This window comes from Callorhinus ursinus, unplaced genomic scaffold (genome assembly GCF_003265705.2).
Source record: "Callorhinus ursinus isolate GAN/ISIS: 27379988/994484 unplaced genomic scaffold, GSC_fseal_2.0 scaffold61, whole genome shotgun sequence".
In the NCBI taxonomy this organism is placed as follows: Eukaryota; Metazoa; Chordata; class Mammalia; order Carnivora; family Otariidae; genus Callorhinus; species Callorhinus ursinus.
The window spans coordinates 4,253,577-4,269,106 of record NW_027397123.1 but is presented as its reverse complement, the minus strand read 5'-3'; the positions used below and the strand labels follow the sequence as shown (position 1 = coordinate 4,269,106).

General features: G+C 56.8%; 1 protein-coding gene across 4 annotated transcripts; it reads left to right on the top strand.

The window, feature by feature from the left end:
* Positions 1-894: 894 nt before the first annotated feature.
* On the top strand, positions 895-14,998 carry LSR (lipolysis stimulated lipoprotein receptor). 4 transcript variants are annotated; one of them, XM_025854269.2, is made up of 10 exons: positions 900-1,133; positions 2,339-2,683; positions 7,983-8,102; positions 9,995-10,051; positions 10,583-10,729; positions 13,313-13,474; positions 13,627-13,686; positions 13,786-13,917; positions 14,135-14,763; positions 14,857-14,998. In XM_025854269.2, exons 1-10 carry the CDS (start codon positions 1,025-1,027, stop codon positions 14,890-14,892), a joined length of 1,797 nt encoding a protein of 598 aa, XP_025710054.2. In that variant the 5' UTR covers positions 900-1,024; the 3' UTR covers positions 14,893-14,998. The 4 variants fall into 4 exon arrangements, with proteins under 4 accessions (XP_073741378.1, XP_025710054.2, XP_073741380.1 ...); XM_073885278.1 differs by lacking the exon at positions 9,995-10,051 and having other exon boundaries at positions 901-1,133; XM_073885277.1 differs by lacking the exon at positions 9,995-10,051 and having other exon boundaries at positions 895-1,133; positions 14,135-14,998.
* The last annotated feature ends 532 nt before the right edge of the window (positions 14,999-15,530 follow it).

Below are 15,530 nucleotides of genomic sequence, written 5' to 3'. Positions count from 1 at the left end.
CCCGCGTTCCGGAGCCTCGACACGCCCCGCACTAGGGCGCAGGTGGCTCAGGCCCTGGCGATCCTTAAGCGGAAACCTATCCCTACTTCCGCGCCTCCACTCGGCCCCTTTAAGAGCCAGAGTGTCCAGAGCGAGGGATGCCCGGGGGCTGAACCGCGACTGGGTCGGGGGGGGGGGGAGCGGGGGGAGGCGGGGAAGACTTCCGAAAGAGAATTCCAACTTTTCCTGGACCTGATTCCCCTCGGGCGTCCCTAAGAGGGCAGGCCTTCCTTTCCAGAAACTTCAGTCGGTTCTTTAAGTCATCTAAGTGGAAGACACAAGAGGCCCGTAGTGCCCCGTGCACCCTGGACCGGAGCCTCTCCCTGCCCAAAGCTCCTCGCTTAGACTCGTCCCTCCCCGCAGGGTGTACCTAGGCGGGTCCATCGCCAGCCGGGGAGAGGGGTGTGGGCAGAGCGGGGACAGGTGCAGGGAGGGACCCGCCCCCCTCAACAGGTGAATCACTCCAGCTGGGCCTCGGTTCCCGTGAGTTACACTCTGCTCGGCTCCGCCCGGGGAAGGAGAGGGCGGGACAGGATTCCCAGTCTGCAGGGGCCCTCCCGGCGGACTGGACACTTGGTTCCGACCCTCGGGGCCGGAGCACACCTGGGTCAGCCCACTTCCGGGGAGGGAGGTGGAGGAGCCCCTCCCCGCCACCCACCCCCTGGCCCAGCCCTCTGTTCTCACCCAGTGTACCTGGGCCGATCCATTCCCCAGAGTGAGCAGGGGGTGGAATGGCTCGGAGAGCCAGAGTGGGTCAGGCAAGTTTCTCCCCGAAAGCTGGAAGCGTGCTCCTCATCCACGTTATTTCCGCTCATTAAAGTCCTGGAACTTTAGGGCAGGGCAGGGTGGGCTTGGAATAGGGACAAGGAACGGAAGCGGGAAGGGGAGGAGCACGCACCCCTCCCCGCCTTGGTGCGCGCCGCGCCCCCTACCCTCTCGGTACCAAGTAGGGGACGCGCGGGCCGGACGCGCCCAGACGGCCGCGATGGCGCCAATGGCCCGCGGGCTCCCCTGGGGCATGGGCCCCTACCCGGCCTTTCGAGGCTGGGGCGCGGCCGTCTTCGTGTGGCTGTTTCTCAGAACCTTGTGCACAGGTACGGAGAGCGGGGCCTCTGGTGCGGCGGAACCGCGGGAGGGCACTATAGAAGGGGCATGGATGGAGTTCTACACCGCCGAACAGGCTGGAGAGCTGGGGGAGGGGAAGAGCCAAGACTAGGATCTCCTGATCCCCAGGGTCTCGGGAAATCCCTTGGGTGCCAGAGTGAGAGGAAGTCCCCATTGGAGTCAGGGAGCGCTCCCCCGCCCATGTTCAGAGATAGCAGGAAGTGAAACTCCCCGAACCGCGAGCCCTGGAGCGGCAAGGAGAATGAGACCCTTTGTGGTGTCGGGGTGAAGGACCACCCGATCACTGGGAAAGGCCGGGATGGGGACTTGGGCGCACCCCAAGATTTCTAAGTTTTGGGGTAACGGGGAGCGGGCACTCGAGGGACAGGATCAGACGCTTCCTGGAGAAAGAATTCAAGAAACCGTGCCCAGGCCTCGGGTGGGTGTCGGACTGGGGACTCCCCAGCCCCCAGTCCCACCCATGTCCCGAAGTATCTGCTTAAGAGTCTGGTGGGATGGACGTATGGACTTGGTGTGAAATCATCTTCTGCTGGCAAGCTTTCACCTGGATCAGGTGTTTTTTGGGTGGAGGTGTGGAGAGGACTTTCTCTCTCCCCAAGCACTTTTGGTGTATTCCTTTGAGATGGCTTTGGGTAGGGTGAGGTGGGACGCTGATGGAGACATAGTGGGGGCTTTACCTACTCCATAGCAAAATAGCTCAGTGAAAGAACTCCAAAATTCTGTGCCCCCCCCCACCCCATCCACAAAGCCCCGTGTTACTTGGCACCTGAGGTGGTTGTTTTTGCGGTAGGGTCTTGAGTGTGGTGGCTTTATGGTGGTCATTTGCGCTTTCCTGTATGGGCCACAGAGAGAGGTCCTTTCCCTGAGAGAATGGCTAAGGGAAGAGGGAGCTGGGTTCAGAGGCCACACCCTGGAAAGAGGGATGGACGGGGATGTTCCAAGAAATCTGGCTGTGTGACCTTGTACTTGTCACTTTGGCCCCATGGGTCTAGAAAATGGGCACGATTATCGGAGCTTACCTCTCCGGTCCCGGGATTAAGAAACAATGTGTGCTAGGCACTCTGCAAAGCCATTACACTTGTAAATGTCAAGCGGGTGACAAGTGATGTTGCTCATTCCTGCAGCAGTACTTCCCCGAGCTCGCTGTCTCTGCTAACTCTTCTCTCGCCCTCAGCCCCAGCCAGCGCCATCCAGGTGACGGTGTCAGACCCCTACCACGTGGTGATCCTATTCCAGCCCGTGACCCTGCCCTGCACCTACCAATTGACCACGACCCCTACGGCACCCATCGTCATCTGGAAGTACAAGTCTTTCTGCCGGGACCGCATCGCCGATGCCTTCTCCCCGACCAGTGCCGACAACCAGCTCAATGCCCAGCTAGCAGTGGGTAACCCAGGCTACAACCCCTATGTGGAGTGCCAGGACAGTATGCGCACTGTCAGGGTTGTGGCCACCAAGCAGGGCAACGCCGTGACCCTGGGAGACTACTACCAGGGCCGAAGGATCACCATCACAGGAAGTATGTTGGGCGGGGCAGGGGGGCGGGGCAGGGCTTGCTGGGGTGGTGATGCCGGCTCCCTGTGCCCAGCCTGGTGTCCCCACCTGGCAGCCCTTGAGCACCAGTGCCTGAAATCGATCCTCCCATCCGTCCATCCGTTCATCCATCTATGCTTTATTTAACAACAAAGATTAATTGAGCACCTAAGATACGCAGGCGCTATTTGAAGCTGGAAATAGAGCAGTAAACACATTCATCAAATCCCTTCCTTCCTGGAGCTTGCATTCCAGGGAGGGAGGCGAACAAGATAACACATGCTGGCAAGTGCTTGGAACATAAAATTGGGTAATGAAGAGGAGCAGGGGTTCTTTTTTTTTTTTTTTTTTAAGATTTTATTTATTTGACAGAGAGAGAGGCAGTGAGAGAGGGAACACAAGTGGGGGGAGTGGGAGAGGGAGAAGCAGGCCTCCCGCCGAGGAGCAGGGAGCCCGATGCGGGGACACCGGGATCATGACCTGAGCCGAAGGCAGACGCTTAGGGCCTGAGCCACCCAGATGCCCCAGGTTTTCTATAATAATACAAATACCAGCAACAATAAGTAAAATTTATGTAAGTAACAACTTATAAAGGGCCTCTTATGTGCCAGGCTCAAATCCAGGTTTATATGGATTAACTCATTTAGACCACACAGTAATTGTGGGGGGAGATTCTATTGTTATTTTATAGAGGTCCAGAGAGGTCAAGCAACTTGTGCAGGGTCACAAAGCTGGGAACAGAGCTGGGATTCTAAGTCGGCCACTTTGGGTCTCGTCTCCAAGCTTGTAACCCCTTTACTTGCCTGGGGTGGTCAGCAAAGGGCTTGCCATGGGGGTAACTTGAGTAAACTGGATGAGAGATTTTAATGGATAAAGCCTATGACTTGCCAGGCACCTTAAGCACACTTTCTCCCGTGGGGTCCTCACGACCACATTGTACACGCACAGTATCTGGGGCACAGGGAGGTTAAGTGGCTGTCTAGGCACACACCTAGGAAGGGGCTGGAGCTGGGATTTGAACCCAGGCGGCCCTCAGAAGCCTTGTACTTAACCGTAAAACTGCTAGCTAATAAGATGTGCCTATTGGGACTAAGTTAGGGGAAGGTAGAGAGCCGTTCGTTCATTCTTTTTGGTATTTATCGAGCATCTCCTAAGTGTCAGGCAGTGTTGTTGGTGCTGGGGGTGTAAGTGGTGATCAAGACAGCCAAGGTCCCTGCCCTCGAGAAGGTGACATTCTAGTGAGACAGGTGGTAAACAGGCAGATAAAGAGTAAGAATTTCAGGGAGTACTAAGTGCTACAAAGGAAGCCAGCTAGGACCAGGTGCTATATGGAATGACTCAGGGGTGCACACCTTAAAATCTTTTGCGAATGTGATCTTTGAAGGACCAGACCCTAGAGAATCTTGAGGAAGGTGATGGGCTGCAGTGGGCGAGGGATGAACACTCAACCCACTTAACGGATTTAGCCTTTCACTGTCTTAAACAGGGATTCGAGTTTTAATCTTGGGCATGGGGACAGAGCGGGGAAGGGAGCGTCCCTATGCAGACCCCAAGAGACCAGGCAGGCACACTCAGTCTGTCTAGGGACCCAGCCTTTCAGGCGTATTTGGGGGAGGGACTGGGCCTGCTTGCCCTGAATTTTCCTGAGCAGCTTGGCCTGAAGCATCCTGCTTTTCTGGCGGTGGGAGAGCTTCTTAGGTTCAACCTGCACAGGCCCCTCCCCTATTACCCTGCGCCCTCTCGGGCCCGGACCAGGCATGACGGCCCAGCAGCTCCGTCAGGACAACCCAAAAAACTGAGGGTGCCCTTGAAGGCTGGCTAGAATCATGCTTCCTCTGCTGAGTCTAAAATTCCAGAGTGACCCTCAGGCTCTCCTGGAGGTAGACTCCTCATGTTCCAGAGGCCCCCAGGCTTTGGGTGTTTCAAGCTGCCTTGACGTGCTGTTGTGTTTGATACAGGCCATAATTTGTAAATATCCATTGTGTGTATGTCCTCTCAGGAAGCCCGCGAGCTGCAGGAGCTTCCTCCGTTTCAGCTTTGAGGATGGAGAAAAGTGGACCTCCTTCTGGTGCTCTTGGGGTCACCAGCTGTCCAGGTTTTAACCGAAAGTTGTCCTAGGCAAACTATAATGGTGCGCACCCTTGGGGTCCGGCAGCCCGGGGTGGCTCCCACTACCCCTCCATCCATCTCTGCTCTGGCTGATAAAGAGCATCAGGATAGGAGCCTTGTTTCTACCTCGCCAGGCTGCTTGGGCCTCCTGAGACCCCTGAAAAGAGAGCTGCCTCTGCTCTGTGCGGATAAGGAAGCAGAGGCCCAGGGGTATGGAGAAGGCCCGGCTTCTGTTCTCAGCGGAAGACCCAGCATCTTCTCCTGGTACCTGAAACAATGAGGGCAATGCCTAGCCCAGCTGGTGTCAGGACCAGACTCAGACCGGGAACAGGGTGTGCCTTGCAGGAAGGAGGTGGGCCCAGGCCTTAGAATTGATCAAAAGAAGCTGGAAGGCCTTATTTTTTTGTGGGTTTTGAAAACATTATGCAGGCCAAACAAAACACATTGAGGCCAGGATCTGGCCCCCTGGAGCCCAGATTTCAACTCCCGGCCTGTGAACTTTTGCAGGAGCAGGGGGTTCCCGTCCAGTTCCTCAGCATTGTGTAGGGACCTGCCCCTGAGCTCTGACTGGGGAGAGATGTGGTTGGAGTCTGACTGAAGGATATAGGTGGAAAATCGATGGGCCGACGGGGTGTTACAGAGAATCAGTAAGATTGGGGAGCATGTAGTTCAGCGTTGTATGAGGATTCGATGACAGCACAGAGAGAGCTCAATACTCTGTGGCTAGATGCGTGACCGCGGAGGGGAGTCATGTCCTTCACCCCTTTCACAGCTCCTCAGAAGGTTACCTTACATGAAGGCCTTCCCCCAGTCCCCCCTGAAGTTTGCACAACTCCTGCCTCCACTCTGGTACTTTCCCTGATTGGTTTTCTCCATACTGCTTATCACCATCTGATATGTGATCTATTTAGAGTTCTTATTTGTCTTTCTTTCCCAGTTAGGATCTGAGCTCCGTAGGAGCAGGGATTTATATCTGCTCTCTGTCACAGTGCTTCTTAAATGTGTCGGTTGGAGAGCCTCTAGGATCCTTTTTTTTTTTTTCCCCTCTTAAATTCTTCCAAGAACCTTGTTTTTATAACTAGCAAGCTGAGAGAAGTTTAAAAAATACTCAAGATGACAATAACAAACTCATTAGCGGTTAACATAAATAACATGCTTTTTATGAAAAATGACCATATTTTCCAAAACACAGCAAAAAACTTTAATGAAAAGTATGGCATTGCTTTAGCTTTATATTTTTGCACGTCTCCTTCAAGTCTGCCTGAATAGAAGAAGCTGGATTCTCAAAGCTGCTTCTGTATTCAATTTATTATGACAGTACATGGCCGGTAGCCTCTGGAGGACTTCAGGGCACACTCATGAGAGTTTCCGTGAAAAAGGCAAATAACATCTTAGTATTATTATGATAATAACTTTGACCTCAAGGCTGCCCTGAGAAGATCTGGGGAAACCCCGGGGTTCATAGATCAGACTTCGAGAACATTCGTTCTTTAATACACCAGGTGCCTCAGATACTGCTGGGGACATAGGGTGCATTCGGGAATTACAGTGTTGAATATTGAAACAGTGTATCAGGTGCCTATTTGAATATAGCCATGTGTCCAGAATGCTGGAATAGATGACAAGAGCTAAGGAAGCGGAGCATGAAGAGGGAAGGGGTTCATTTCCAGGTCCTGGCCAAGGCCCCCGTGTCAAGCACTGGGGACTTGGCAGTGGCCGAGACAAGCCACATTCTGCGTGCATGGAGCCCACGTTCTCCTGGGCGTGGGGTCATGGACGGTCAGCCCCTAAGCTGGCTGGCACAGTCCAGCAGTCAGGTGGGGGTTATGCTTGCAGGACAGAACCCGCCCTGTGAGCATCTGGGAGCCCGGTGCCAGCCAGAGGGAGTAGCAGGAGCCCTGGCAGTTAATGGGCCCAGCATCTTGGGGGACAGCGAGGAGGCCAATGTGTCTGGAGTCTGGTGAGCAAAGGAGAACCGCAGGGTTGAGGCTGATGTGGTAACCAGTAGCCAGATCTTGCCAGGGGCCTTACAGGCTGGGGTTAGGTGCTTGGAATGGTGTAGGAAGACATCAGCAGGAGAGTTTTTCTTTTTTCTTTTCTTTCTTTTTTTTAGGAAGAGAGCGGGAGTGTGGGGGAGGGGCAGAGGGAGGGAGAGAGAGAATCTCCAGCAGACTCCCTGCTGAGCACGCAGCCTGATCTCAATCTCACGACCCTGAGATCACAACCTGAGTCGAAGTCAGGAGCCCCCAGGAGGGTTTTTCTGTAGACGTGGGGTCTTCTGAAGAGGGAAGAAGGCTCCCGTTCTTTCATTCCCTCAGCAATGGACTGGTTCCCTGGTGGGTGCCTGGTGGTGTAGCCACCATGGAGCCGCCATGGAGAAGAGCAGTGGGTACGTGGGGCAGGGAGGTAGGCAGGTCAGCAAGAGCCACAGGGGAGCTCTGGGGGTGCTCACCTCGCCTGTTCCAGTCTGCCATCCTCCACGAGTCGCCCGTGGTCTCGCCCTGTCCCACGGGAGTGAATGGCCGAAGGGATTTAACTAATTAGGGCCTGAGGAGCAGAGAGGAAACCGGATGTGCTGAAAGACTTTCATTACTGCCCTAATTGACGGGCTCCTCGCCCGCCTGAGCGTCCCAAGCCCTGGGCCTGACCTGGAATGTGGGGCTGACGACTCAGGAACCGGGGGCGGCCCTTGGCTCTGTCTCACAGCCACCCTTTCTCATGCCTGGGTGGCACCTGATTCTTGAAGCCTGGCCTGTTTGTCTCTGCCTCGCCACCCAGGCCCCTTGCCCCTGGGGCTACACCAGGCCCTGGGCTGGTTCGTGTTGGGGGAGTTACCTTTGCTGTGAGGAGGGGTACCAGGATGGCTGGAGGTCTGCAGCCCAGGCTCCAGAGTCGGCCCATCCGGCTCCAGCACTGATGACTGTGACAGGGCGGAGTGGGTAATCTTGCCAGGCCTCTTTTCTCATCCACAAGACAGGAAAGGTAACAGGACCCACCTCACAGACTTGTTGAAATACCCCGTGTTAAGTGTTTACAACAGACCCTAAACAGTAGCACACCCTTGGTACGAATTATCTGACGTTCCCTTGGTCCATCCGCAGCCCCGAGCTCCTGACGTGTGCGTGGGAAGGCTCCGGTCCACCCCCCGACGTGTCTTCATCCCTCTCCTGTTGCAGATGCTGACCTGACCTTTGAGCAGACGGGCTGGGGGGACAGTGGCGTGTATTACTGCTCCGTGGTCTCGGCCCAGGACCTCCAGGGGAACAACGAGGCCTATGCAGAGCTCATCGTCCTGGGTGAGTGGGTTGGGCCCTGAGGGCCTGGGAAGGGGTCGGGAACCGGGATCAGGACCTCTTCTTCAGCTGCTTCTGTATGTCTGCCCTCTGCCCTTCAGCTCACTCTCTGGACTCTGTCGCTGCTTCATTCTCTTCTCATGGCACCGCCAGTCACTGGGGCTTCTCTGTGCCCTGCACCCCAGGCAGGGGCCCCTCCCCCCAACATTTCAAATACGCCAGAGCCAAACTTGAGAGTGGAGAGAATTGGGGACTCTACCTCTTCCCGGTCGCCTTTTTTTTAAATCCCCAAGTTTTCAGAGTTAACTGGCAGGGAATGAGGAGGGAAGATGGTGTGTCTCACTGAGGGGAGACTGGACCCACCCCTTGCCACGTCCCCAGGGCCGCCGCTCACCCCGCTTCCCTGGCCAAAGCTCAGGAACCTCACCCTCTGCCCCGCAGGGATGGTGCTGTGTGGCTGACACAGTGAGGCCGCCGCCCCATGCTCAAGGCCAGGGTGGGGTTATCCATCAGCAGCCCTCGTCTGGCCGTGAGGCCCCCCTGCCATGTGTGGAAGGGATGCTGCCATTAGCCGGATGCCCTGTTCTTAGCCAGCACATTCGGGCTCGGGAGGCGTGTGCTGTATGTGTGGCGCTGCCGGACTGAACATTGCCATCATCACCCGCATGATGCAAGGAAACGCATGTGTGAATGAGCACACATGATGGGGGCGTGCCCCAGGGTGTTCCGATCACGACAGCTCGCATGTGGGTGACAGAACGCACGCAGCAGGGACCTGGAGAACTCCGGGTGTCCGTGGGCCAAACGCACAGCCTACATCAGCATTTCTCAAAACGCAGCGTCAGGACCTGCTTAACACCGTAAAAAAAACCCTAGAGGATCTCAAAGAGTTTGTGTGTAAGTTTTTGTGGATGATGATAGTTGCTTAACGTGACAGATTGAGAGCAGGAAGTTTTTAAAGCACAAGGCACGTGAGCACGCCATCTACGATCACCAGGGCGATGAGGCCACCACTCATCACGGAGCCTCTGGAACACCTGTGGGAGAGCACCTGCCTCGCGAAAAAGGCAAACGAGACTTGGTGTTACTCCGAAAGCGGTCTTGGCCTCATGGGCAGGACCACGCTTTGGGAGCCCCTGCTTTGCATGCTAGAACCTACTTGTGGGGGCAGGTGGCGCAGAGTTTTGCGGACGTAGAGCCGGGTGTGTGGGTGCCCCCGCGATCCGACGCTCATGGGGCGCAGAGAACCGGCGGCACTTAAGGGGAGTGGGCCTCGGAGTTTGTAAAGGGGACAGAATGTGCGAAGTGAGCTGGAACTCAGGGCCATTCTGTGATTTTTATGGGCTGTGGGCACTTCTGCCTTCATGGGCCTCTTCCTTCGTATTAAAAAATTAGACGTCTTATGATTGCATTGCTGTAAAGACAGTTCATTATTATAGATTGGGTGTTACTATTTTTTTTTCTTCAGATTGTAAAATAAAATGAAAACATCTAGGGCACTGTGCCTACCTTGCCTGATGGAACAGGACTATCCGTCTCGCCAGGAGATGGAACCCTTGGGGGTGATAGGACCTGTGTATGTGGAGCAGATGGGGGATCCACATTTGAGGTTGAACCTTCAGAACCCATGGGATGTGTTCTGGAACACTTTGGGGCAACAGAATTCCCCATGGCATGTGAGAGTGGGTGAATTATGGGGTGGAAACCTTCTGGAAAACACTCACATGGTCTGGGGTGGGGGGTTGCAGGAGCCATGGGCTAGGACCCTCCTAGGCCACCAGCCCCTCTGCTGCAGGACATACCTTCACCCCGAAGAGCCTAGAGCGTGGCTTCAGGGTAGGGGCGGGCTGGGCTGGCCCCTGCCAGCATAATCTGTCTCTCTTTTGTCCCTCCAGGCAGGACCTCGGGGGTGGCAGAGCTCTTACCTGGTTTTCAGGCGGGGCCCATGGAAGGTACGGGGTGGAGCCCCCCCATCCTAAACACTGCTCACTGTGGACCCCCACTAACCCCACCTGACTCCCAACTCCGTGGTGTCTAGTGACCTGGCTCTGGGGTTTGGGGTGGGCCGGGCTGGCTGAGGAGGGGCCTGGGGTGTAGGCAGAGGGCTCTTGTTGACTGGCGCCTGCAGGGATCTTCTAGAGGGTGGCATCCGGGCAGCTGGCTCTCTGTCCCTCCTCTGCAGCTATGTCCTGTTCTTGCTCCGGCCAGGTCACCTCTGGTTTTCTGCCTTGCCAGAGGAGCCCAGTGCAAGTTCCCTGGGGAATTCGGGGCTGGCCCGGGGTGGTAGAGGATGGGCGCCCCTCTGCTGCTGGGGACCCTGTGTGTGGCTGGAGAATCCAGCAGGGGTCGCAGCTTCCCCAGGAAGCTTCACGAATAGCCTCACCCTCCCCCTGACTCTGCATCGCCCCCACTGTGCCTGTGTTCCTGTATCCCCGTGTACCCCCCGGGCCTCCTGCTCACGGCCTGTTCTCCTCTCTCTGCAGACTGGCTGTTCGTGGTCATGGTCTGCTTGGCTGCCTTCCTTGTCTTCCTCCTCCTGGGCATCTGCTGGTGTCAGTGCTGTCCGCACACCTGCTGCTGTTATGTCCGGTGCCCCTGCTGCCCGGACAGGTGCTGTTGCCCGGAGGCGCGTAAGTGCCCCTCACGTGCCCACCCCTGCACGCCTCCCTCCTGGCTCGCGGGGTGGGAGGTGGCCGTCCGCTGGCTTCCCAGGACAGCGCCGTGGCCTGGAGGGTGGGAGGTGAGCAGTCTGGGAGAAGGTGGGCCAAGGAGGTTCTGCTGTTTGAGATGGCCGGTTACGTACACTTCCAACTTTGCATTCATTTTAAACTTTCACTTAGAGTTGTTTTGAAAGCATCATTTATGCGCATGGTAAAAAAAAAAGTCAGATAGTACAAAACATCATTCACTGGGAAGTACAGCTTCCTTTTTTTTTTCAAAGATTTTATTTATTTGAGAGCGAGGGAGAAAGAAAGAAAACGGGGGGTGGGGGTGGGGGCGGGATGGGCAGAGGGAGAAGGAGCAGCAGACTCCCTGCTAAGCAGGAGACCTGAGGCCAGGGGGACCGCAACCCAGGACCCTGAGATCATGACCTGAGCCGAAGGCAGGTGCTTAACCGACTGAGCCACCCAAGTGCCCCAGTAAAGCTCCCTTTAAAAATAAAATCTTAAATGAAAAAGGTAAGAAACCAAACAAGGTTTACAGCACTAATATAATTTACACAATTAAAAAAACCCACATCCACACTAGCACACTGGGTTTCACGCAGATCCTAAGTTTAAGGACATCTAGCACAACCAAGTAGGTACCTGGGGAGCTGGGGGGGAGTGGGGCCAGAGATGAAGGGGGAAAGAGCAAACAAAACAGGGAAGGGGAAGCAAAGGAGAAGGCGGGGTCTCCCTCATGCCACTGCCCCATTTCCCCTCCTCAGGGATGGCATTGTTGCCAGTTCCTTCCAGAGTGCCAGGGGATGGCCGCACCTCTGCTCAGTCCAAGAGGCTTTCACGGTGAAATCACGGGCAGTCCTCGTTGGCTTAGGCAGGTGGAGGTTGGAGGCCTGGCTGGATGTGTTACCTGCTCGGAGGCCTAAGGAGTGACTTCCCCTTGTGTGTCCGGCACTTAGTGCAGGGCTCAGCCTACATAAATGCTCCTTGCCCACTAGCTGTTGGCCATGTTGCTGTCAACACTGGTAATGACCGAGAGGGCCAGGAAGCACATTGGAGCCGTGCCACGGCCACTGTGACCTCGGGACAAGCAGCGCTCACTCTCTGATCTGGCTTCCTTCTTTATAAGGTTCCCATGAGGTGTTGCGAGCATTAAGGGAAGAGTGGGTGTGAGCACCCAGCACAGGGCCGCTGCTCAATCCTTACTGGCTGATTTCCTGATCCTTGAACTCACCAGTAGACAACCTGGACCCTCAAAGTATTGCTGCCCTGAGACAAATCCACTGCTCTCTGGGGGCTGATGCTGGCCATCCTGTGTCTCTTGTCCTTTCTAGTTGAGGGCCTCGGCCTCAGGCAGTGGGTGTTAGTCCCAATCACAGGTGTGGGGGAACCCCCCCTCCAGGGGGCTGCAACCAAGTTTGCAGTTACTACCCCACTGATTAAGGCTGGGGCCAGGAAGGCCAGTGTCTGTCCCAAGGCCATGCTCCTCCCATCCCGAGACGCTGATACCTCAAACAGAGGATCCATTAACTCACTGCCGTGGGCTGCCAGTGTGTTACTTTTGCCAGGGCCACAACCCTGCCGAGGCGGCTGGGAACAGCAACTCCCACAGCGAGTTATAAAATGCCCGCTCCCCCGAGCTACTGAGGGGCCTCTCCTGGGGCTGCTGAGCGCTGAGTCTCCTGCTTCCAAACTGAAGCAGAGGAGGGAGCTTGCTGAGCCTCCCATTTCCCTGTCACAATCCCAGGGAGGAAGCGACTTGCTCAGTCAGGCCCAGTGACTTTGAGCAAGCCATCTGAACCCTGCCTCTTGCTTGGGGAGGAAGGCAGCAGGGAGGATTTGCCCTTGAGCTGTCAAGCCTAGCACCAGGCGGGGGCTGGCTGGGGGTGGGTGTGGCCCTGGGGTTGGAAACACTAGCGGTACTTTGAGGAGTTACTTGGCTGCTTGGCCGAGGCAAGTGAACGCTGAGGCTCCCACGCACTTGCCTCAGCGTGATTCTCTGCAACTGGGCCTGCAGAACCCAGCAGCCATGAGAGGGGAGTGGGCATGGGATTCCCCCCCCCCACCATGGTGGCTCGGCGGCCAAAGGGGAACACTTGAATCCTGCTAGAGGGTCTGGCACATGGGCCTTATCTAAAGGGGCATCTTTGCCCCCTGTTGCTCTGTAAGAACCCAGGCCCAGGGTGGCCTCATCTCCTGATGAGGCAGCTAGAGAGCTGGGATTTTCAGTAAAACCCCATCAAATGTGGGCAGACCATCATATAGTCAAACAAATGCATTGGCTAGCCAGATGGGGGCTGTGGGCTGCCAGTGTGCACCCCCTCCCCAAAAACCTGTGTGAGGAAACACAAAGGAGGTGTGGATTCAATGAAGCTGATGGCCCGAGTCTCAGGAACCCTGCAGAAACCAATCCAAGTACCTAGGGAAGCCCCACAGCTCGGGGGTTGGGAAGAAGGTCCAGGCACATGTCCCTCCAGACCCTCCAGACCCTCCAACCCTGAAGGACAGCCTGGCTCCTGGCTGCCTTCTCATACTGTGTGTCCTCCCCAGTGTATGCTGCAGGCAAAGCAGCCACCTCAGGCGTCCCAAGCATCTATGCCCCCAGCACCTATGCTCACCTCTCCCCTGCCAAGACCCCGCCCCCACCAGCCATGATTCCCATGGGCCCCATCTACAATGGGTACCCTGGAGACTTCGACAGGAATAGCTCAGGTGAGGCCTGGGGGAGCTGGGACCAGCTGGGGCAGGGGTGGGCTGGGCATTTGGGCACTAAGGGGTCTGGGGCTGGAAGAAAGGGGACTGGAGGCTGGGCCTGGAGGGCTTTGTTCCAGGTGGGCGGCCACTGACAGTCGCATCTCCCTCAGTTGGCGGCCACAGCTCCCAGGTACCCCTGCTTCGTGACACAGACAGCAGTGTGACCTCTGGTGAGAACCAATTGTTACAAGGTTGGACGTGTCTTTACGGGAGGGGGTGGGGTCAGCGTCTGTTCTCCTAAACTGATCGCCTCCATTTCCTGTCCTTAGAAGTCCGCAGTGGCTACAGGATTCAGGCCAGCCAGCAGGATGACTCCATGCGGGTCCTATACTACATGGAGAAAGAGCTGGCCAACTTTGACCCTTCTCGACCTGGTGCCCCCAATGGCCGTGTAGAGCGGGGTGAGTGGGATCCTTGCAGTTTGAGGGGTGCCTGAGTGGGGAGGGAGAAGCCCCAGGTATGCTTGCTGCAAATCCCGGACATAGTACCGCCTTCCCTACCATGGCTGCAGTGAGAAGTCTAGGGCCCCCTAGAAAGTGTATGAGCCAAGTGGGTGACTCTGCTGGGCCCTGGAGTTCCGGACCTCCCAGCAGTCAGTGACACGCCCCTTCTCTACAGCCATGAGTGAAGTTACCTCCCTCCACGAGGACGACTTGAGATCCCGGCCTTCCCGAGGTCCTGCCCTTACCCCAATCCGGGATGAGGAATGGGGTCGCCACTCCCCTCGAAGTCCCAGACGGTGGGAGCAAGAGCCCCCGGTAGAGCGGCCAGGGAGTGGCTGGGGGGCCGGGCGGCCCCGTGCCCGATCTGTGGATGCTCTGGATGACCTCACCCGGCCGAGCTCCGCCGAATCTGGGAGGAGGTCTCCCCCAAGTAGGGGGAGGAGAGGTCAAGCCTATAGACCGCCCAGAAGCCGAAGCCGAGATGACCTCTATGATCAAGATGACCCAAGGGAATTTCCACACTCCCGGGATTCCCACTACGATGACATCAGATCTAGAGACCGCCCTCATGCTGACCCTAGGTCCCGCCACCACCGCTCCCGGGACCCTCGGGAGGATGGCTCCAGGTCTGAGGACCCCCAATATGATGGGCGGCTACTGGAAGAGGCCTTGAGGAAAAAGGGGCCAACTGAGAGAAGGAGACCTTACAGAGAGGAAGATGAGGAGGAGGCCTACTACCCTCCAGCGCCTCCCCCTTACTCTGAGACGGACTCCCAGGCCTCACGCGAGCGGAGGCTTAAGAAGGTGAGTGAACAATCCTTCCGGGCTTTAAGACCCTTCCTGGACCCTCTCCTCCAGTCGTCCCCAGCTCACACCCTTTTTCTTTCTCCCTTGCAGAACTTGGCCCTGAGTCGGGAAAGTTTAATCGTCTGATCTCACTTTTTCTATGTACCTTTTGTACTTTTTTTTTTTTTTTTAATTTGAGGGACTTATTGATGATCTTGCCCTCCTAAGTCTAATAAAACGATCACAAGGCCTATGTCTTGAGGGAGGCGTTTCTTTTGCTGCGTGAGGTGGGTAGCCCGGGCAGCTGCTGTGTCTGTGTGTGCGTGCCTGCGAGTCTGCAAAAGACCGCGCGTCCAGCTTTCTCCCAGGACTCGCATCCTGGGCCAGGAAGAAAGCACCGGCTCTGCCTTCCTCCCCGGGCCAGGAGTACGTGCCCCACGCTGACTCCGCCCGGCCCTGCGTGCGCGCCCCGGCCCCGCCCAGTCGTGCGCATGCGCCCCGGACCTCCGCCTTCGCGCACCTCCGACCAGCCGCCGGGAGCGCGCGTGCGCGCTCCTCTCCCCTTCAACCCCGTTCACCTCCCCAACTCCGACCTACTTTACTGTTTCCAAACCCCGCGGCCTGCCTCGTCCCCGGCGACCAGAGTCCCTCCTCCGGGTCCCCCGGCGTTCTATCCGGGGCCGCGTTCCACTCGGGCGGCCCGCCGGCGAGTGCCAGGCGGCCGCCGAGGCGACAACGGCGACCTCGCGCCCCGCCGAGACCCGGCCTCGCGCGCGCCCGCCCGC

Excerpts from the sequence above, each read along its gene's own strand:
- LSR (XM_073885277.1), top strand. The coding sequence starts at position 1,025 with ATGGCGCCAATGGCCCGCGGGCTCCCCTGGGGCATGGGCCCCTACCCG. Across the intron at positions 1,134-2,338 it reads TCTCAGAACCTTGTGCACAG|CCCCAGCCAGCGCCATCCAG; the intron begins GTACGGAGAGCG and ends TCTCGCCCTCAG. Across the intron at positions 10,730-13,312 it reads GTGCTGTTGCCCGGAGGCGC|TGTATGCTGCAGGCAAAGCA; the intron begins GTAAGTGCCCCT and ends TGTCCTCCCCAG.